Source organism: Xenopus laevis, chromosome 1L (assembly GCF_017654675.1).
Source record: "Xenopus laevis strain J_2021 chromosome 1L, Xenopus_laevis_v10.1, whole genome shotgun sequence".
In the NCBI taxonomy this organism is placed as follows: Eukaryota; Metazoa; Chordata; class Amphibia; order Anura; family Pipidae; genus Xenopus; species Xenopus laevis.
In genome coordinates, this window is record NC_054371.1 from 65004777 (window position 1) to 65027102 (window position 22326).

General features: G+C 38.6%; 1 protein-coding gene across 2 annotated transcripts in view; it reads right to left on the reverse strand.

The window, feature by feature from the left end:
- Window positions 1-20605, reverse strand: part of mgarp.L (mitochondria localized glutamic acid rich protein L homeolog) — a 42028-nt gene extending 21423 nt beyond the window's left edge. The window contains exons 1-5 of one of the 2 annotated variants that reach the window (XM_018231805.2): window positions 20378-20605; window positions 13039-13142; window positions 8885-8990; window positions 6972-6977; window positions 2636-2818 (exon numbers count right to left, since the gene is read on the reverse strand). In XM_018231805.2, the coding sequence (XP_018087294.1) occupies window positions 2636-2818; window positions 6972-6977; window positions 8885-8990; window positions 13039-13142; window positions 20378-20456 (478 nt within the window). In that variant the 5' untranslated portion in view covers window positions 20457-20605. The remainder of the gene's footprint in view (window positions 1-2635; window positions 2819-6971; window positions 6978-8884; window positions 8991-13038; window positions 13143-20377) is intronic. The other variant, XM_041589888.1, reaches the window with a different exon arrangement.
- Between the last annotated feature and the right edge of the window lie 1721 nt (window positions 20606-22326).

A 22326-nucleotide genomic window follows, 5' to 3' on the forward strand; every position in this document is an offset into this window, starting at 1 on the left:
TTCCCATGACAGTACCCCTTTAAATTCTGCAACGGTGTCATATAAACTGTGACACGTTGCACTACTGGGCTGTTCAGCTTGAGCATTTAAAACTTTTCTTTGTCTTTATTTTGCACATAAAAATGCATACAAGTTTTCACAATCTTTATAGCAGTATAAGAGACAAAAAGGTTATCCCCAAAGAAAACATTTATTCTTTAGGACAGGTTCTACACAATTATCCACTTTTTTATGGAATGGATGTGTTTAATGGCCCTAAAAATGTGGAGTTACAAGACATGCACACAGTTGGTTTTAAGTTTGGTGATTGTGTGCAAAAATGTAAGCATTTTCAACTGCAAATAAAATTGAGGATTATAAAGTTTAATTACAAGGTTATTAATTCATATTGAATTATTTCTGATCCAACAGTGTTTGTACCAGAAAATGTTAAGAGGTAGATCTTGCATATGGATATCCTGCCTGCTATTTGCAGCACTAGCATATACAGGCAGCACAAGAAGGATGCTAGTTTGTCATCAAAATGATAAGTAACTAAACTCAAGGAAAAAGAGGGACCAGCATACTCAAAAAAAGACTGCTTAAGCATCTGAATGCAGACTGTTTGACAGGAGAAGAAATAAACCTCCTTAAAGGTGGCCATAGATGTTTAGATTTTTAAAAGATCTTTTCGTTATCGTAGGACCTGAAACTTGTTGTTTAAATGCACGTCAACAAAAACAACCATTTCAAGTGACATTGTTTAGTTAAATCTAGGAAACTGTGGGTAGCAGCCTGCTTGGCCCTGCAAACAATTGGACATGACCAATGAAAATTTTCTAACATGACTGATCGATTTTCTGACTGATGTTGGACAAAAATTGTTAGATGCATGGTGTGGTGCCCAGTATCCTCACGACAATTTGACGGATTTGCATGAAAACTGGCTGAAAAATCTTAAAGGGGTGGTTCACCTTTAAAGGAGAAGGAAAGTAATCTTGCACTTGGGGGTTCCAAATATTAGGCACCCCCAAGTGATTGTATTTACTTACCTGAAACTCTGGGCCGGTGCTGCTATCAGCAAAAAACTGCACCGGCAAGGGGTTCTTCCAGCGAGCACCACGGAGCGATCGTCTTCTGGCTTCTTCTTTCTTCAAAGCATGCGCAGTTAAACAAAATAGCCGACTTTTTAGTTCAAGTTCGGCTTTTCATTCTACTTCGTATGCACATCTGCGTAAAGAAAGAGGAAGACAGAAGAGGATCGCTCCGTGGTGCTCACTGGAAGAACCCCGGGCCAGCGCAGTTTTCTGCTGATAGGAGCACAGGCCCAGGGTTTCAGGTAAGTAAATAAAATCACTTGGGGGTGCCTAACATTTGGCAACCCCAAGTGCACGAAGACTTTCCTTCTCCTTTTAAGTAACTTTTAGTGTGTTATAGAATGGCCAATTCTAAGCAACTTTTCAATTGTTTTTTATAGTTATTTGCCTTTTTCTTCTGACTCTTTGCAGCTTTCAAATGGCCGCGCTGACTCCCTTCTAAAAAACAAATTCTCTGTAAGGCTACAAATGTATTGTTATTGTTACTTTTTATTACTGATCATTCTATTCAGCCCCTCTCCTATTAATATTCCAGTCACTTCAAATGCATGCATGGTTGCTGAATAAAGAGCTAAATAACTCAGAAAACCACAAATAAAAACAAATTGTCTCAGAATATCACTCTCTATATCATGCTAAAAGTTATCTCAAAGGTGAACAACCCCTTTAACGTCTATGGCCACCTTAAGACTCTTGAACAGTATTTCCCAAACTGGAGCTGCTCCAACCTGAAGGCCAGTTAGGGTGACATCTCGAGAGAAAGGGGAAGGACTTAATTATCAACGGTGATCAATTAGTAAATAATTAAAGAGAAGGTATTGTGAAAATGAAAATTTAATTTACTCATCATAATGAAATATATTTTCTAAATACATTCAATAAAAAATTCTGCATCATTTCCGAAATAATCAGGTTTATCTTCACTATCCCTCTCTCAGCATCTGTTTCTCTTCATTCTGTCTTCATGCAGGAGTTGGGTGTCAGATAATCATTGACAGTTAGATCCAATATATCTTACAGGGGAAGGAGCTCCTTTTGCCTAGAAGATGTATTAGAGCTCACTCTTAAAAATTCACCAGACATCATGTCTCTCTACATGCAGGATTTGTGCAAAAGGCAGTTATTTTGTTAGATTTTGTTTGTACTGGAATCAGTTATTTGAGTGAGCTCTAATGCATCTGCTAGGAAAGATACTATAAGATACTGTATATTGGACCTGTCAATGAATATCTGACACCCAACTCCCGCAAGAAGACAGAATGAAGAGGACAGATGCTGAGAGAGGGATAGTGAAGATTATTTCAGAAACAATCCAGAAATTTTTATTGATTGTATTTAGAAAGTTTGTCATTTCACTATGATGAAGCTTATATTAAATTTTCATTTTTGCGATAGTTCCCCTTTATGTTATCCTTATACGCAGAGAGGAAGATAGAGGGTCCTATATTGCGATCAGTATATGTTTCTCGCTTAAATTTAAAAACCCTGGATAAAAGTGTGTAATTTACATTTTGAGGTAAATGACCATTAAAAGAACTACATCCAAAACAGATCTTAACCTTGCAGTGGGGCAGCCTCCAGTTCTGCAGCAATAGGTAATTCTTCTGGCAAAGTATCCTCCATTAATGGTGCTGAGGCGATTGTCTCCTGCCCATCAATTTCTTCAACAGCCACTACTACAGCTTCAACTGTAACAGCTGCCTCTTCAATGGCCTCAGACACGTCACTACTTTCAGCCTCACCTTTTAAAGGAGTTGGGAGAAATATGAGGCTGCTCCAGCAGAAAATGGGGGAAAATACAACTCACTTGTTGTGCACATCAAAATAACCCATGCAAATGGAGAGCATTGTATGTTGTAGAGAATTACAATTGTTGGCACTTCTGGTTGACTAGTAGTTTCATGAGCCCTGTCTTCTTGAGTAGACCTGGGCATACTAGACCTTCTGAGTACACTTAGACACCATCCTTGCTTTTTGGTCTTTTGCTTTAAGTAGAGTGTATGTATATTCTTTGCTACAAAAAAATTGACATTATAAAAGCCATAGTAGCTGAAGTGATTTTTGCATTACACCAAAACGGATTGCAAGGTTCGAAAAAATATTGCAACCAAATAATTGTGTAGAACTATGTAAGAAAATCATGGAAATGTTTACACATTGTGTTATGATCTTGCTTTGGGCACTAATAAAAGATTTTATTTTTTTTAAAGATAAAAACACCTCAAAACAACGTTTAAAGTTATACTGGGAGGCCCATTTATCAAAGGTCGAATTTCAAATTCATGTGAATTTTTATTTTTAATTCGAATATACTCAAACTGGGAGGTTAAGAAAAAAATTAGAATGTCTAATATTCCATCAAATGGCCAGAAAATTTGAATCATCTTCAGTTTGTAGTCATACTAATACAGGAAGGCTATTAACATCTCCAAATGGTTTAATGGACCTCTGCCATTGACTTGTACATAAACTTGGCTGGTTTTAGGTGGCGAATATTTAGGACGGTTTCCATGGTCAAAGTGTGATAAATCTCACATTGGAATTTACATTTGAATAGGGAGATTAAAACTGAAATGTGTGAAATTTAAAACTCGAAAATTAGAATTTACTGTTTGACCCTTGATAAATCTGCGCCTCAGTGTTCTAATGCATTTCATATAAGACGTGATTAACTTTTTATTTTTATTGAAATGTCAGAATTGCCTCCAAAAATGCAACATCAGTCATGACTGCCTCAGTCTTTTTCACAAACTTCAGTTTGCTACAATGGAATAACAGGGTAGATGGGTCAGTTTTTCCACTTTTAGTGTGAAAACACAATTTCTGCATCAAAATCCACTGATGCTCTGATCCCATTATAGCTCACAGTTTCAGCAGCGAATCACCTCTTTTCTACTTGTATATACAAGTCATTGGAAAAACCTACTAATAAATCATTAGCCTAATAGGTGTAAGTAGCCACATTAGCGTTTTTAACAACTAAAATTACTGAGTTATAATCCTAGCACTATAGATTCTACATTTTAGTATTCCGCTTTACTCAAAGCAGACATTTTCATTATTTCAGTTTTTGCTTGATAAATCAAAAGATAACCCTTTTGGCGCCCAAGTTTTTTTTTTCTTTTGTTTCTTGTAAAGCAATAAATGGATATGCATAAATGATGATGAAAAGGCCCCTTAGTTGTGATATAAAAATAAAATAAAGGGATTTTATAATTATCACTGGAAGAAGGCAGCCATAAAATCAAGTTCCATAAATATGCAAGTGGGAAAGTAGCTACACGATCAAATCAGATTTGTTTTTCCCCAGTGTTGATTCACTAAACATAGAGTGTCTGCTTTCACTAAACATTGCACATTGTTTTCAGCCAAAAATGCTAACTAATTTTATTATAGTGTCCTTTTAATTTAGAAAAACACATTTTTCTAGAATTGCAATTTTTAATTTGTGTGGGCATTGCCTTTATCAATAACAAAAAAAAAAAAAAGAAGAAAAAAAAAAAAAAAGAAACCCGGAAATTCATACACGCTAGAATTTATGTACCATGATTCATTTCCCCCCTTTAAGGTAGGCATAATCCCTTGTAAATAAACTGAACTTCATTATGTGCATGTTATAAGCAATATATGTAGAAAAGCGGTGCCTATAGCCAGTTAGTTATATTTTAAAAAGCCAAATTCAACAGCCAACTTTAACTGCACACTCTACCCTCCTTTGCATGAGTGAATTTGTGTGCTTGCAACAAATTGCAAAAGGGTGAACAGCAGAGAGCAGAGTCAATAGGTGAAATATATGAAGTGAAAAAACAACAGCAATTCATTGTGGTTACAACTCCTTAATTTCTATCATAGTCAAGGGTCACTGACCGCTTTACCAGCCAAAATGAAACACACACATACTTTAATAGCCATAGAGACGTGTAAACTGTTTTTTTTGTGTTATTTTAAGCATGCAGGCAGAACATGTTATTTTAAAGAGAAAAACAAGAAGAAAGCCCATAGCTGCCAAGGATGCATAAAAGGAAAAAAGCATCCCCGTGCTACTATGAAATTCTGCTCCTTGTAGCATATAATCAGCTCATTGCTTCCCTCTGCACCATTCTGTTTTTGGCAAGTTGTGAGCTAGAGTTTAGTGATAATGTACCGATGACTAAATACCTACTGTCAGACTAAGAATTTCTAACACTTTGTCAGATGCAGACAATCCAAGTCATTAATTTATCTACTAATCTGTGAATATGCAAGTGGTTTTCAGAGCTACACCCCAAAAGGTGGATAGCAACTTGGTGCCATGCTCATCTTTGTGTGCAGGGCCTTGATAACAGAATTTAAAATTCAGCTGGAACAATGGCTCCAGGAATGTGAAATCAGCTGAAAAGGGTGTACTTTGCTACATGTACTACCTTTTCTAAAGTAGGTGTTTTAAAATGTATATTAATCTGCTTCCTGGAGTGTCCAAAACATTAGATTCTCTATGTGGGTTTGGAGTGTAAAGCAGAATGCAGCAGCGACTATCTGACTATATGAAATGCGGACAGCTAAACTAGTGTTTTACAGCAATGTGCAATCAAGAAAGCAAGCGATTATTTGCATTATTAGTTTAATTAGTTCATCCACCAGGTTAGTTTTACATAAGGAAAGTTTAATTTGAAGGAATGACAAAATATTAAGTGATGTTAGACAAATGTTTTTCCCTGGCAACCAATCTTCAACCAAAATAACCAAGGACAGACAGTCAAAACCCAACATTCATAGATTTTTTTTTATTGGACAGTCATTTATACACACACATTTAAATTGCAATCAGCCATAACTGCTTATTTGCTTTACATTTATCACAAAGTTGCTTTAAAACAGCTTGTGACCATCCCACCTTTCTCTAAAGTAGGTGTCTAGACACATGAAACAAAGTAAGTAATCCGTTTAAGAATGTTTAAGAGATATTTTGCTGCAATTTTTAAGTAAGGAGTCAGAACAGAAAACAATCAACGCTAGTTAGGCTGCACGGCAAGATGGACTGTCCTTTAATTTGCTCCTATAGCTTCAAGTTTGAGTAGATATCCCCTTGGCTTTTACTCTGGAAATAGTAAGAAGCAAAGTGATAATTAGAGGAAAAAAAAATTTCATGAGCTAAAAAATGTGTAAAGCTCATGGAACGGGGAAAGAAGAAAAAAAAATGCTCTGCAAAAGCAAACCACAAAACAAAAACGTTCAATCACCACAGATGTAAGTTAGCCTCTGTTATGAGCAACACGTTGTACAAGAAAACAGCAAACACTGGTTATCACACAAATCCAACTGATAATATACATAAAGCACTAAAGTTCTGCTTAATGGGTTTAGGTTTTTTAGAAATATTTGTAAGGTTAAAAATAAATAAATTAAGGTTAAAGATATATAAATTCATGATATTTAGAATTATTGGGGTTAGAAAAAAAGTTAATGCCTAATGCTTATATCCGATTTAAGGGTAAGAGCACAAGGTCAACTATGATATTCCTTCTACTGCATAATCCGAATGTTACATATTGCTCAAAACAGAGGCAGAATACATAGCTATATGCTACCTTGGCCTGGTTTATGATTTGAAAAATACAGCAAATCTCTTAATTTCGTGAACTCGTTTAAACAATGCACAACGCATGAGGTAGCATGAAGCAGATATTGAGAAGCAAATGTGTAAGCACAACAGTTGGTTAATGCCCTTGGCAGAAAACACCAAATGGGATGCTGGAAAAACAAAAGGGCTGATAAAACAAGTCTGCCAAAACTAAAAGATGTCTGGGAGTAATCTGAAACATAATCAAAGCAAACAAAGGCCAAGACAGAATATTGTGCAATAAGTAGTGCCAACCGCAAAAGAACAAATAACATAGATGGGAAGGTACTACTTACCTGAGCCTGGTTGAAGAAAAAAGGGAAAAAAAAGTTAGAAACAAGCGTTAAGATAAAATTCCAGAGTAAACATTTTAATAAATGCATGAAGTCCTTGCACTGTAACAGTTAAACCATCATCCCATTCAACTTAAAAAGGGTTAGGCTGCCTATTTAAATGCATCCAGACCACATGGTTCTTTTTATACATTGTTAAAGTAACAGTAAAATCGAAAAATTAAAGTGTTTTAATGTAATAAATAACATGTACTGTTGCTCTGCACTGGTAAAACTGATGTGTTTGCTTCAGAAACACTACTATAGTTCATATAAACAAGCTGCTGTGTAGCAATGGCGAAAATTGAAATAAGGCTATATGGCACAGGTTAAATAGTGGATAACAGATAACACCATTATGTTCTACAGAGCTTATCTGCTGTGTAACTTGAGCCTTTTCTCCTGTGAATGGCTGCCCCCATTGCTACACAGCAGCTTATTTATACAAACAATAGTAGTGTTTCTGAAGCAAGTGCAGTGCAACACTCCATTTTATTTTTATTTCTTTAAAACACATTTTTTGACGTTGTGGTTTCTTTAAAGGAGACATAGGATAAATGAAAATAAAACCTAATTTTGTAGGCAATTATGAGTAATATAGGATGTTGCTTTTACATGGTGCTAAAAATTAATATGATCTTTGAAAATAGCCCCTATTTTGGAGCTCCCTATAGATGTTCACTGGTCCCAAGCTGTGTTTCAAATGAGGGGTGAGTGTGTCCCAACGGTCCCTGCCAAAAGCACAATAGGAGGGGGACAATCAATCACAGCCCTGCAGTCACACAAGCGCACACACAGGCTTCATTTCCCTATCAGGTCCTGCTAGCTGCTGATTGGTTCCTGTCCCACAGTGCAGTGAACTGAGAGCCGCTGGTTCCCCTGCACAGCCTGGGAATTCAGGAAGCAAGAAGTGGAAGAGAAGGGAGAAATAATCAATAAATCAGCCTGAAACACTACTTTATTAAGCACTCATTTATATCTAAATGAGTATAATGCACTGGTACGTTTTTTTTAAACAATATATGTCTCCTTAAAAGCAAACAAACCAAAAAATATTGGGAGTGTATTTCTCAGTTATGCGGACCGTAAGCTATTTTCCATTAGTAGCTCCTAATACATAGATTAATTTATATGAAAGTTCTAATTCCCTGGGGATGCTAATATATCAGCAAATTCATTTGATGGGGTTTGCCTTATTCAGCCTCAGTTTTTTAACGGACCTCTGGGCCACCATTTCACCAATATTCCCCAAAGTCGCTAGACTTGCACATGTGTATTATAGCAAAATATAAAATGTTACTTTAGTGCACATCTGCAAGTCTAGAGTGCAAGGGATCCTTGGAAAAATACAGGTAATATTGCAGTTTGAAGGAACCCTGGCCAGTGCATTTTATTATTATTTTTTTGGGTGGGTGGGTGGGGGGGGGGGGGCTAACAGACAGAATTTCTAAAGGTCAAGAAAAGTCTAAAGCTCCCCATAGACGCGACGATTCTTCTTGCCGAACGACCGATTTTAGGGAAGCCCGACCAATTATCGTGTGGTTAGTGGTATTCGAACGATCGTACATCTTACGATTTTTCGGCCGACATCTGTCGGGAAATTGATCGGCCAGGTCAAAAAATCTTTGTCGGTCCCAGTGCAATCTATCTATGTTTGCAGGGCCAAGCAGGCAGCTCCCCCTTTGTTTTCCTGGTAAATTGGTCTTTTTAGTTGATGGTAAATTCGTACGATTGTACAATCGTTCTGAGAAGATCGTGGTCTCACGATCAGGATCAGATCTTTTAAAAATCTCAACATCTATGGCCAGCTTAAGTGCTGCTGAAATGATTGCTATCATACATAGGAATACTATAGGTGCTGTTACAGACAGACTTACCCTGAGGAGGCCATGGCTTAGCTGCAGTTTCTGGTTTTGGCCTGCTTTGAATGTACTCGTGGCGATCCTGAAAACGATTTCTGTCTCTGGTTATGGTATTGTACACCTAAAATGACAGGTACCCATTAGCAAAAGACAAAATAAATAAAACTGCTGTGGAAGGTCTACTTTGCCTATAGGTTTTACATTGCATCTCAGGTGTGGTCTAAAGGTTTTGTTAATAATCCAAGGCCAACATTCCCTTTGTGATGTAACTTTATTTCTCACACATCTACACAGAAGTCTTATAGTTTGGTCCTTATTAGGACATTTATCAAGCATAAAGGAGACTTTAGTTTGGCCTGATTCTTTTTGGGCCACAAACGTTTCATCCTGGCTGACCTTGCAGTAGGTCCCATAATGAAATAGCGAGGTTCTCCAAGAATTCTTGTGAATTCTTAGCAAAACACAAACATCTTGTGTTCTGCTATGGCTGGTCACAAAACAAAACAAACTGACGGATGTTTGAAATCTTCTCCACTTAATTTAGCCGACAGTAGAATGCCAATGTCCTACTATTTGGCAATCTTTTAAAGGGGCAGTATACACACTTGTTCAGGAGTTTTTCATAGAAGCACGATGGTAGCCCAAGTTTTCAACACTAAACAGCAAATTATGTTCCTTCAATAACCTCTAATCTTTTACAACTGATCTGGTGCACCTTATAAATAGAGCAGGATATTCCTTATAGATGTATGGGATCCGTTATCCAGAAACCCGTTATTCGGAAAGTGCCTAATTACAGGGAGGCTGTCTGCCATAGACTATTTTAATCAAATAATTCAAATATTAAAAAAAAAATATTTCTTCTCTCTGTAATAATACAACTGAACCTTGTACTTGATCCCAACTTATATAATTGATCTTTATTGGAGGCTAAACAGTCCTATTGGGTTTAATTAATATTTACATTATTTTATAGTAGACATACCTGTACTGAAAGCTCAATTTTACATCCCCTGATTTTAAGCTTTCCCTCATTTTACACTTTTTATGGTTCCACCTATATATTATACATAAAACATTTTCCTGATTTTACATCATTTTCTGCTGGTCCCCTGAAAAACCTAAAATGGAAGCTCTACTGTATCACCTTAATCAGTATTGTTGAAACAAAGATCAAACATCTGTTTAAAAAGTCGAAAAAATACACTGGACGTTTTCTACATGACTGTATCTCATTATTTCAGATACCACTTATTAGGCTTATGTCACATGAAACTGCTGATTTGTCCTGTAAGAGACTACAATGACAGGAATGCAATTTGTTGTCACTACACAAGTGTAATAATGAACCGCACTAGTGGAGAAACCGCTTAATGCAAGATCAGCCTTAGGATGCAATGAACGGTTTAAATTTCTTTTATTTCATATAGTACTTTAAATGCCAATACTAGGTTTTATAACAAATGGTCTAGAACGAAGGGAGAAAATTCTGGTTTTCCAAATTAATTCAAACATTTTATTAACCTACATATGGCTTATATCATATTAAGTGGTCTATTAAAGAATCTTAAGCTGGAATATGGATATAAATAAATATTGTCAATCCACATCTTTCACCTTGAGCCACCATTTTATGATATTCTCTGTGCTCCCAGAGATCACCTAACCAGAAATAGTGCAGCTCTAAATGTAACAGGAATAAGTGTGGAAGCAAAAGGCATAACTCTGTCTGTTAATTGTCTCATGTGACCTAACGTATGCGTGCCCTTGATTTGTTTGTGCAAGTTTGTACAGTGAATCATATGGTCCCACGGGGCACCTCTAAAGCTGGCCATAGACGCAAAGATCCGATCGTACGAATCAACGTACGATCGGACTTTCCCATCTCCCGACCCTCCACTAACCATTCAGATCAAATTCTTTACCATTCCGATCAAATAAGAACAGATCACCCAATGTTCTGCCCCTGACAGCAATCGTACGATACTTATGTCTGACAACACTAGTGACAGTCTCCCACTGAAAATCGTACGATCGGCAATACACGCAGAGATATTATCGGCAGGCGACAAATTTTCTAACCTGTCCGATCGACCAAACGACCGATCTCCGATGGACGAAAAATGTCGGGACTCTCCACACATGGTCCGAAAATCGTACGAATCCACGATTCGTACGATCGGATCTTTGCGTCTATGGCCAGCTTTAGTTCTAAAAATGGCAATTTTCTATTTAGGATTACCCAATGGCACACACTGCTAACAAGTATATTTTATGAAAATTTAGATGAAGCAGGGTTTAACATAAGAGCTATATGCTATATATTTTGATAGAGACCTACATTGTTTGGGGTGGGGGAGTTTTATTTTAAGAGAGGGGTATCTTTTTCGGCCTGAGGAGCGGTGGATTGGCGTCCAATTCTGGAGCCCCGGCGTCCAATTCGGCGGCCCAGTTGAAGACTGTCCGTGGCCCTGCGGTTGGGGACCCCTGTTTTAAGATATTTGTCAACCGCTATCTACCATCTATCAATCATCTATCTATAGCAGTTGACAAGTATCTACTACACCCCCCACACAATGTGCTCATCACAAATTGGCTATACTTTCTATTTTACCAAGTCTTACTCTTTGCATAGCACCTCTACCCACATTTGACATTTTTGAACTTCAACTTCTGAATATGTTTTGTATGTATATATTTTTTTTTTTTGAATTTTACTAGACATGGCAGAAATTGTTTATATTTCACAGACACATGGTTTCCTGGATTTTATGGGGTTTTGTAGCGGTTGTTTTCCCTCCATGTTCTAAAGCATTTTTAATGGGACTATTTCCTGAATTTTAAGTTTATGTTTTCCTGCATTTTAATAATCATTTTACCTCATTTTCCTTTCCTACATTTTAAGTTTTTTTTTTTTTATAGCAATTTGTGCCATGTTCAAAGGAAAACCCTGATTTCATGTTTTTTTTCTGGGCCCCTGGAAAACCTAAAATTAGGTTTGACTAATTAGCTCCCACTTACAAATCTCATGTGAAAACTTCTTCCTGATGTCTAGACTGGACATTTTTTGCATCAACTCTGTACTAAGAGTACATTTTCTAAAACAAATGTATCTGCCAAAAAAAACTTTATTAAAGGGAAACTATGTTTTTCTCAAAATGCATCAGTTAATAATGCTGCTCCAGCAGACTTCTGCAATGAAATCCGTTTTTCGAAAGAGCAAACATTTTTTTACTTATTTAATTTTGAAATCTGACATGGGGCTAGACATATTGTCAGTTTTCCTGGAGCCCCAGGCATGTGAGTTGTGCTCTGATAAACTTCAGTCACTCTTTACTGCAAATATGAGTGATACCACCCTCCCTAACAACAGAACAATGGGAAGGTAACCAGATAGCAGCTCCCTAACACAAGATAACAGCTGCCTGGTAGATCTAAGAAAAGCACTCAATAGTTAAAATCCAGGTCCCACTGAGACACCTTCAGTTACATTGAGTAGAAACAATAGACTGTCAAAAAGGAATTCCATGGCTTTTTCTGAAAGCACATGACTAGGTAAAATAACCGGAAATGGCTGCGTACACACCAATATTAAAAAATTCACTTATTGGTTTAGGAATTAAATTTTATATGGTAGAGCGAGTAATTTGCAGTGTAAACAGTGTAATTTAGAAATAAAAACGACACCATAAAAATCAGATAGAACCCTTTTAACTAGAACACAAAAGAATATAAAGGTTATGGCCAGACAACCAGCAGAATCTTGGGCTAAAATTGCAAGCTAAGACACGTCCATATCTTGGGTAAAAAAAGCAAAACGAAAATAATTTACCTCTCAATCATTCCAGTAGACAAAACATGAACAATGATGCTATCGATACAATATATATCAAAAATCAATTGCAAGTATTGCTAAATCAGCATTCTAAAATAAACAAAAAATGTCCACACGTGCAATACTTTGTCTTTAATGTGGGACTCAAGAGCACTAGTGATGCAGCAGAATAGTTCATACTTGATGTGCTGATCTGCACTGCTTTAGGAGAATCATAGGTCCTACTTGACAGATTAATAGGTCCTTCATAAGAAACATTTTTTCTTCTTTTAACAAAGCAATATTTAAAAAAAAAAAAAACAGAACATACATACATACATATAAGAACACTTACATATACTCCTCCACCTGCAAAAGAAGCACAGACAAATAAGGTGTATGGTAGGGAACTCCCAGAAGATCCTGGAACACTGCTGGATGACATCTGTCGTGCTGGAGCTAAAATAGAAATAAAATAAATTCCAGAATGGTTAATATCACTTGGTGATGAGACATTCCTTTAATAAAAAAACAGTCTGTCTATGTCGTTGTTCTCCCTGAGAATCACTATCAGAAAGATCAGTCCCACTGCTGGAAGTTGATAATCCCTTCTCTTGTTGTCTAGGTGGAAATTTCCAGGGTCTCCTAGTAAATGTACCCCCTTTTAACCATCGATATACATTATCTGTTTTATAGTCCTGCACAACGACATATACAGACTGTTTTTTTATTAAAGGGCAACAAAAGCAACTCAAGAAAAAAAACAGAAGAAGTTTTGCAAAATACAAGAGAGAGCAGAAACATATCCCAGGACAACATCAACACGACCCCCTCGAGTCCAGTAAAGTCTCGGAGCAAAAAGGACAGTGTTTTCAAACTGATTTGCAGGTTCGTGTATTGGGTAAAGGATTTAGCTTTGTGCCTACTACTAATTTTGATCCATTTAATTTCGAGATTGAATTGTATCTTTGAATTTAAATTCTTTTTTCGCTTCCAAATCAGCATAAGAACTATCCAGTTAAGGAGCTGAGCAATTGAGTACCAACATGTCACAGCAGCTACGCCTTAAATCTACATTCATGCCACCTACCTGTAACAGATCAGTAAGTACCTTTGCTAATGTCAAAAGAGATGTGGGACAATACATTAAAGGTAAACATAGATACTCTAGAAATTTATATCAGAAAGAAAGAAGAGCTATTCAGGAATTGTCTAAGGACACTTCGAAAATAGTCAAGCCTGCTGACAAGGGTGGGGGGATAGTCGTTATGGACTATACACAATATAAATCTGAGGCAATACGCCAACTCTCAGATGAATTATGTTATGAACAACTACCGAATGATCCCACATTATCTTATTTAAAATAAATTGTTCTTAAGGTTAAAGAGGCCTTGGATAAGCAGATTGAGGTAAAAACTAGCGAGTTTCTAATAATGAATAATCCACGACGCCCTTGTTTGTACCTACTTCCTAAGATTCATAAAAGTCTTTGGTTAATCCCCCAGGGAGGCCCATTATTTCAGCTTCAGGGTCAGTTTGCCAACCTTTGGCACAATATGTAGATTCCTTTTTGCAACCACATGTGATGAAAATTCCATCTTTTACCAAGGACTCTTCTGATTTTCTTACCAAGCTTAAAATCAACAAATATCAACCACAATATGGAGTCACAAGTAATGAGACATTTCTAGCTTATATACCAACATTCCCCATGATTTAGGCAAGCAAACCATCTTCAACCTCATCAAGGATAATTATAGTAATGACAAATGTGGGCCCTTCTTGTATGATTTGCTTTGTTTTGTCTTGGATCATAATTACTTTAGCTTTGAGGATAAGTTTTACAGACAAAAGCAAGGTACTGCGATGGGGAGCAGTGTTGCTCCATCATATGCAAATTTATTCATGGCCAAGTATGAAAACCAATATATCTATAAATCTGAGTTTTGGAGGTTCATTCTTTGTTATTATCGCTTTATAGACTACCTTTTTTTTTCTTTGACAGGGTACCAAAACAAATTTGATCGCCATTGTTAATTATCTCAATACAGTCCTATCCTCTATTCGATTTACAGCAGTTTGGAGTAAAAGTTCTGTAGCTTTCCTTGATGTTTTGGTTCAGTATGAGGCAGGTAAATTTAAGACGAGTATCTATCGTAAACCCACTAACAGAAACACAATATTACATGCTGCCAGTTTTCATCCACCTTCATTGATTAAAGCACTTCCATATTCCCAAATGACTAGGGTTAAACGTATAACCTCAGAGCCCCTTAAATTAGAGAATTCTTTGGAGTCCATGGTGGATAGATTTTGCGAACGAGGATATGGGGAGGAGATTCTTACTCAGGCGATCACTAAGGTAAATACGAACGCAGTTAAAGAGAAAAAAAAAAGAGAGAAAGGTGTTTGTCACTAAATATACCACAGCAAGTCGCTTCACTGCACATACGGTTAAAAAACATTGGTATCTTTGCAAACTGATGTAATAATTGGTGCCAGATGTCAAGAGGCCCCAATGCTGGCATATAAAAGGGGTAGGAATTTAAAAGATATGCTAGTGAAGGCGAATAATAAAGCACATTACTCAATTCCACATTTTTTACAGAACCTGAAGCCGGGTAATTATAAGTGCTTTAATTGCTCTATCTGTAATAGTATGATTCAAACTACTTCCTTTTCCCATCCTAGGACTTCAAAGGTTTCAGATAAAACAGATAATTACTTGCCAGTCAACATATGTGGTATACACTTTGGTTTGTGGCCTATTTTATATAGGAAAAACGATTCAAAAATTAAAAAAAGACAGATTTATCAAACATAAAAGTGTGATTGAAATAGGTCAAGCAACAACACCATTAGTTCAACATTGTATAGAACATAGACAACGTATCATCTCTTCGATTTATGGGGATTGACCAAATTACAGGGTCGAGTGGGGGACTTGATAAGAACACTGTTACTGAGAAAGGAGGCAGAATGGATCTTTCGGCTGAACACTGTGACCCCTATGGGTCTTAATGACTTTAAATTTGTCCTGTTTTTTTACAGAGCAGATAATGGCCGCTGCAATTCTTGCTCGGATCATTGATAATTCCTATTCTTCGATTGAGAATTTTTCTATCCATTTTAGATGATGCACTTTAGATAGGTATGTTCTGCTCTTATCTTGAGATATATATACTCCTTAAATCTATATCGTATAACCAAAGGTTTAACAAAGAATATGCCTCTCGATGGTTGTTACATAATTTTGAAATGTGGTTCTTGTATATTGATTTTTGTATATTTATGTAATTTTTCTATTTTTTTGTGTATAACTGACTCATGGGATAACAGGCTTAGACTGTGTCTGGGGCTCTTAAACAAGAAATGGCTTCAGTAATTTGTGATCTAATTATACACAGTAACATGAGATATGATATATTTTTTGATGTATGTTGGCCATTAAACAGACATGATGCTCAGTATTTGCATATGCGTTCCATCTCAAGATTTTGTGCGCACACTTCCTGTTTTCGCCTGTAATTGGGCGGAAATGACGTCACACGCCGAGCATCGTCTGTTTGGGAGCCTGTCTAACATGCCATAAGGTATTTAAACTGCATGTACACACACAATCTTTCTGCCTTTTTGATCTCTTTTATATTGAGAAGTTTTTTGCCCCTGATGAAGACCACTGTGGTGGTCGAAACGCATCGGGTTTTTCTGTGATGTCTGTAAGTTTTTATTAATATGATATAATAAATTTTGACTTTTTTTACATAAGTCTGAGTGTGCAATCCATAGATATACTTTTTATTATTCATCTTTCTATTCAGGCCTCTCCTATACATAGTCCAGTCTCTTATTCAAATCAGTGCATGGTTGCTAGGGTAATTTGGACAGTAGCTACCAGATTTCTTATAATGCAAACTGGAGAGCTGCTGAATAAAAAGCTGAAAGTTGAACCACCCCTTTAAGTAAAAAAAAAAAAAAACATCACATTTACAGGGCGAGGAATGGGCAGTCATCTCTAAAGAAGAAGTAAGATTCAGATTCAGAGTGTTGAGGCAAGAAACAGCAGAAAATCACTGGTGCTTGGAGATACTCAAGGTGGCCAGTGGAGGGCAAATTCAAATATTTTCAGGCATCATGACTGCACAAGTTCATAAATGGCACAAAATGCCCAAGCAACCCCTTGTGCCACAATCAATTTTATTTTCAGTCTGGTAGCATTACTACAGTTCAACTGACAGCTCATAACCAGCCAATTGCTTAACATGAAATAAAACACAGACACAGAAGGGCCTAAATCTGTTTAAGGGCTTTCTCTAGCAAAATGAAAACATGTAATTAAATCATGTCAAGCTTAAGAATTTCCAGCATCCTGAAAATTAGCAAGTATTCAAAATGCATCATAATTTGTATTGTTTTTACTTACACATACTTCTGGAGGATTAAAAATGTTAGTCTCTTACAAACTGATCAGAAACATACTAAAGGTTAAAATTCCATTTTCTTTAACTATGAAATTGAAACGGATTTGTTCTTGTTTGAGGTAGAGTCCGACCTTGGGTTGGATAACTACAGAATAGCTGCAAATTGGTCAGTATGCAGACAGACAAGCCCGATGTCCTTACCATGCACGGGAATCTGCAGGTATCAAGCAAAGGGATTTAGATGTTAAAAAAAATAGGAAGACTTACAGCCGGGGGCAAATTAGCTAGAGGAAACCTCTTAGTTGGGTGGGTTTGGGTAAGAGGGTTCATTAAAATAGACCTACCGTATATACTTGAGTATAAGCCGACCGGAGTATAAGCCGAGGTACCTAATTTTACCTACGAAAACTGGGAAAACTTATTGACTCGAGTATAAGCCTAGACACAACTACAGCCCTGTCTCCCAGCAGTGCACATTCCGCCAAAGCGACCCCCCAGCGATCAACCGACTTTTTTGTAAAGTTGATGGTGACAGAGAATTGCCAAACGGATTACTGTGTGCATTGTCCCACTACCATGTGCAGAGGGTGCTGTGTGATATTGCCATCACTGTTAATCTTTCGTATAACCAACAGAGGGCGCTGTGTGATATTGCCATCACTGTTAATCCTTGATATAACCAACAGAGGGCGCTGTGTGATATTGCAGTCACTGTTATTCTTTCATATAACCAACAGAGGGCGCTGTATGATATTGCAGTCACTGTTATTCTTTCATATAACCAACAGAGGGTGCGGTGTGATATTGCAGTCACTGTTATTCTTTCATATAACCAACAGAGGGTGCGGTGTGATATTGCAGTCACTGTTATTCTTTCATATAACCAACAGAGGGCGCACAGTTATTCTTTCATATAACCAACAGAGGGCGCACAGTTATTCTTTCCTATAACCAACAGAGGGCACTGTGTGATATTGCAGTCTCTCCCCAAGCGAACTGTTGTTATAGGAATGATTAAAAGGGACTGCAATCTCAGCTACTGCCCGCTGACTCGAGTATAAGCCGAGGTAGACTTTTTCAGCACATTTTGGATGCTGAAAAAGTCGGCTTATACTCGAGTATATACGGTACGCTGTCCAGGTCTGGACTGAAAATCAAAATAGGATCTGTCATTTCAGTTACACAGAGGCCCAAACAGCCCCCACCAGCCCACTAAATACTGCCTTTCTTTGGCGCCTGGGCCTGTTGCTGTCCATTTATACTGGTTCTAATTACATTCTTGAACAGTGACCAAAATGAATTTATCTGCCATGTTTGTAAAATAGAAGATATTAATATATGAAACAGCAACAACCCAGACTACTTAGCCCACAAGGTTTTTTTTTTGGATCCAATCAATGTTCTGTACCTTAATCACAGTTGTATTCAGGGAAAGGTGACTGAACAAGGCACCATCAAGTATTTGTATACAAAGGGAGAGCAAAGAAAACCATTTCCATTTTTTGGGGAGAAGGGTGCAGCTTTACCACCTAATAATTTAACCAACTAACCGCTGAATGTGTTGAAGATCAGCAACTAATGGACGTCTGAATACAAACAATAGAATATGCTACCCAGTAGTGATGAGCGGGCCGACACGATACCCGGGGTCGGGCGGGTCGACCTCGCACTGCTCCTCGCGGGTGGTGGGCAGGTGCAGGTTGAGCTCTTCTCCTGTTCTCTCCGCCTGCCACCTTCAAATGCTGGCTTCCGTTTTCTGGTTTTATAGTCTTTCGTCTGCTCGCCCCGCCCCTTTTGTGACGTCATCGGCGGGGCGGGTCTATAAAAGGACCCCAGAAGCGGTGGTTGGAGCAGGGCGGGTTAGGGTCGGGTGCGGGTCAGGAAAACCGTGACCCGCACATCACTACTACTCAGTGCCTTTACTAGAGACAGGCGGGACCTTATATATAATATTATAACTCTACAACTGGGTGATTGTTACAGATAATCTACAAGAAATAGTGTGCACGCCAAATGTTTATCTTGATTTAAACCCCTGGCTTTAGTGCATTACATGGGGTAGCCCCACAGAGTGTGAAATTCTGATAGAATGCACTTGATTAAACCTACTCAGAGGTAACTTTTCAGAAGTTAATTCATATTGAAATTTATATACTAATTAGGGATGCACCAAATCCATGATTCGGCCTTTTTCAGCATGATTTGTATTTGGCCGAATCCTTCTGCCCGGTTGAACCGAATCCTAATTTGCATATGCAAATTAGGGGCGGGGAGGGAAATCATATGACTAAGTAAAAAATGTTTTCCCCTTCCTACCCCTAATTTGCATATGCAAATTAGGATTTGGTCGAATCTTTCACAAAGGATTCAGCCGAACGCAAAATAGTGGATTCGGTACATCCCCAATACTAATGTTAATTTATCTTGTAATTTAAAGAAACAATATTGATTCTTATGCACCATGCCCTGTTATTTGGCATTTCTTTACTCCGTTTAAAAAATGATTACCTAGAAAAAAGCATACGATCTGCATGGAAACAGGAATATCTTTGAGAGGGAGAAGGAAGAAATATTCCAGTAATGGCACAGTTTGCCTGATTGTAACCTCCACTTGCTGACACGAGTGACCTTCATGCCTCCTCTCCTAGGTCATCCTTTCCCCGATTCCTGCTAGGCCTCATCTATGTTGCTAAACAATCCATTCCTATACATGGTGGGTCAGCATTCCACTGGGTGAAAATCCTGTCTGGGCTGTAGTCTCTTGCAGACATCTGATGGGGCTATAAGAATACCAAAGGCTGAGCCTGTGTAGGACTATTTGTATACTTGAAATACCAGGACATTTTAAATCCTCAGTTCAGACATGATAAAGAAGGGAGGTCACTATTTGGAGGGGATATTAAAGAACTACAGCTCCCCGTAGCACTCCTGAGTAGGCGTATGCTCATTTTGTACATGCCCAACAACACAACTAAATAACCACAGGCTGAATATACCTCCGCCATTGGCTGTAGATATAGACGAGGCATGAGCAAGGTCACTGGCAGTGCAGGCGCGCCCCTCCCCCATACATGTGCATGTTCTAGCAAGTTCCCTAAGTGCTCGCCTGGCCAATGCCATTGCTCCTTTACAAATAAGATTAGAAAGCCCTCAAAAAACAGACGTTAAACGCGACAACGCACAACCTGCGCCGAGCGGCAGGAAGCCATTTATCACTGTGAACATTCTATTATAATAATAATATATTATAGGGCAATAAACAGGGCTCACCATTGCGGAGCAGGGCTGCGGTGCCACTGCTTCTGGCTACGGGTGCCAGCTTTTGCCAGGCTGTCCTACCCAGGTACATGGTGCGTGTCAGTGAGTGCAGCCCCGCAACAGAATCTCTCAGTCCCCCAACCTCTGCACACGCCGCTGACAGCCGGTGTAATGACTGAAGTATCACCGCCCACTCTGCGCAGCTCCGAGTAGAGGGGCGTGGCGATTCGCTTCTTCCTCCAATAGGGCCGTGCGGATTAAATGCTTGCGTGCCATTAGGGTAAAGGTGGTTTACAGCTGAGTGGGCATTCCATTTCCAAATACGGTTTATTTCGATGTAAATAATTCATGGGTTTGCAGAACAGTAGGAGCAAGGAGGCTGCTATCAAACATATCTATACCCATACAGACACCTACGTGTTATAATCTAAAACAGACATAGCAGGCAACCTTGCTGCGTTCTAGCCTCCCTTTTTCACATGCTTTTCATGATACGCCATAAAATCAGCATTAAGGTGCTGCAGTCTCGTGTATAAATAAAGCGCGGGAAGGACGGGTGATGTCTCCCAGGCAAGGTGTTCCTGAAACAAACAGCCCACACAAGGTCACAGCCAGGAAGCTGCCATAGAAGTGATTATGGCGCTCAAGTACTGATTACTGATTGGGTGCGTGTGATTCCTGTCATGTCGCTCGTCGTCAGTGTTGAACATGCAGCATAGAGGAAGTTTAGGAGGGCTGCATAGTAATGTTTATGTGACTAGGGTCAGGCCACACTGGGTGTTTTGGGGAGATTTGGTTGCCTCGTCTTTGCGCCGACCAATCTCTCCAAACGTCTTCCCTGACTCTGCACCGGCTAAAATGAAAAAACGCAGGCGCTAATCACATGCGGGCGATTCGTTTTCCGAAGTCGCCTCACGAGGTTAGGTGTAACCTATGGCCACCTTTAAGGTGGCCATAGACTCCAAGATCCGCTCGTTTGGCGACATCGCCAAACGAGCGGATCTTTCCCCGATATGCCACTAAACTGCATGGCTATATCGGGGGTAATTCGAACATTCGGCCATATGGCCGAACGATCAAATTACGATGCGCCAAGCGGCTCCAACGGGTCGGTCGGGTAAAAATCCAACCTTCCCGATCGATATCGTGGCCAGATATCGATCGGGAAGACCCGTCGGAAGCCCCCATACACGGGCAGATAAGCTGTCAAACCGGTCCAAACGACCGATATCGGCAGCTTTATCTGCCTGTGTATGGCCACCCTTACCTGAACTGGATGCAGCCGACTTTGTGATGGAAAGACATGACCCTGTTTTCTTTTTAACTGATTTAAAAAGAAAGATATGAATTTAATGTTACATCCGGCTATGATTGTTGGCGCACTACTCTCAGTCAATGAACTGCACTTACCAAAAAACCTTTAAACATTATTTGCTTTTGTGTGACATGTTATAACCAAATTTGGCACACTTCTTGAATACCAGCTAGGCATAGCAACAAAATGATATCAACTTATTAGCAACTACCAACTGCACTTCCATTATTGGCAGGTCTAATTTTCAAAACTTGCCAAAGTTGGCTACAAAACCAGCCCAAAACTAGCCAAGAGGCACTTCAAAAGTAACCCAAAAATAGCACAATATGTGCAGTGAAAAAAAGTCTGAAAAATGAATATATGTGAAAATACGCCTTCTTCGCATTTTCACTATTTTGCAGAATGGGACAGATTCGCCCGTCACCAGGGACGTAACTACAGAGGGGGGCCCAGGAGGTGTAGGTGCCCCATAAGGCCCTAATACATATACAGTTTCAAAAAATATTGGTAAAACTGCTTAACCTCTAGACATGTTGGTGGCCAGCATATTTTTGCCCCAAAATTGTCTGAAATTGAGGAAAATGCAAGAAAGCTTAAGAAGGACGGGACACTGGGGTACAGAGCCAAAAGTCTGGTAACTAGGATA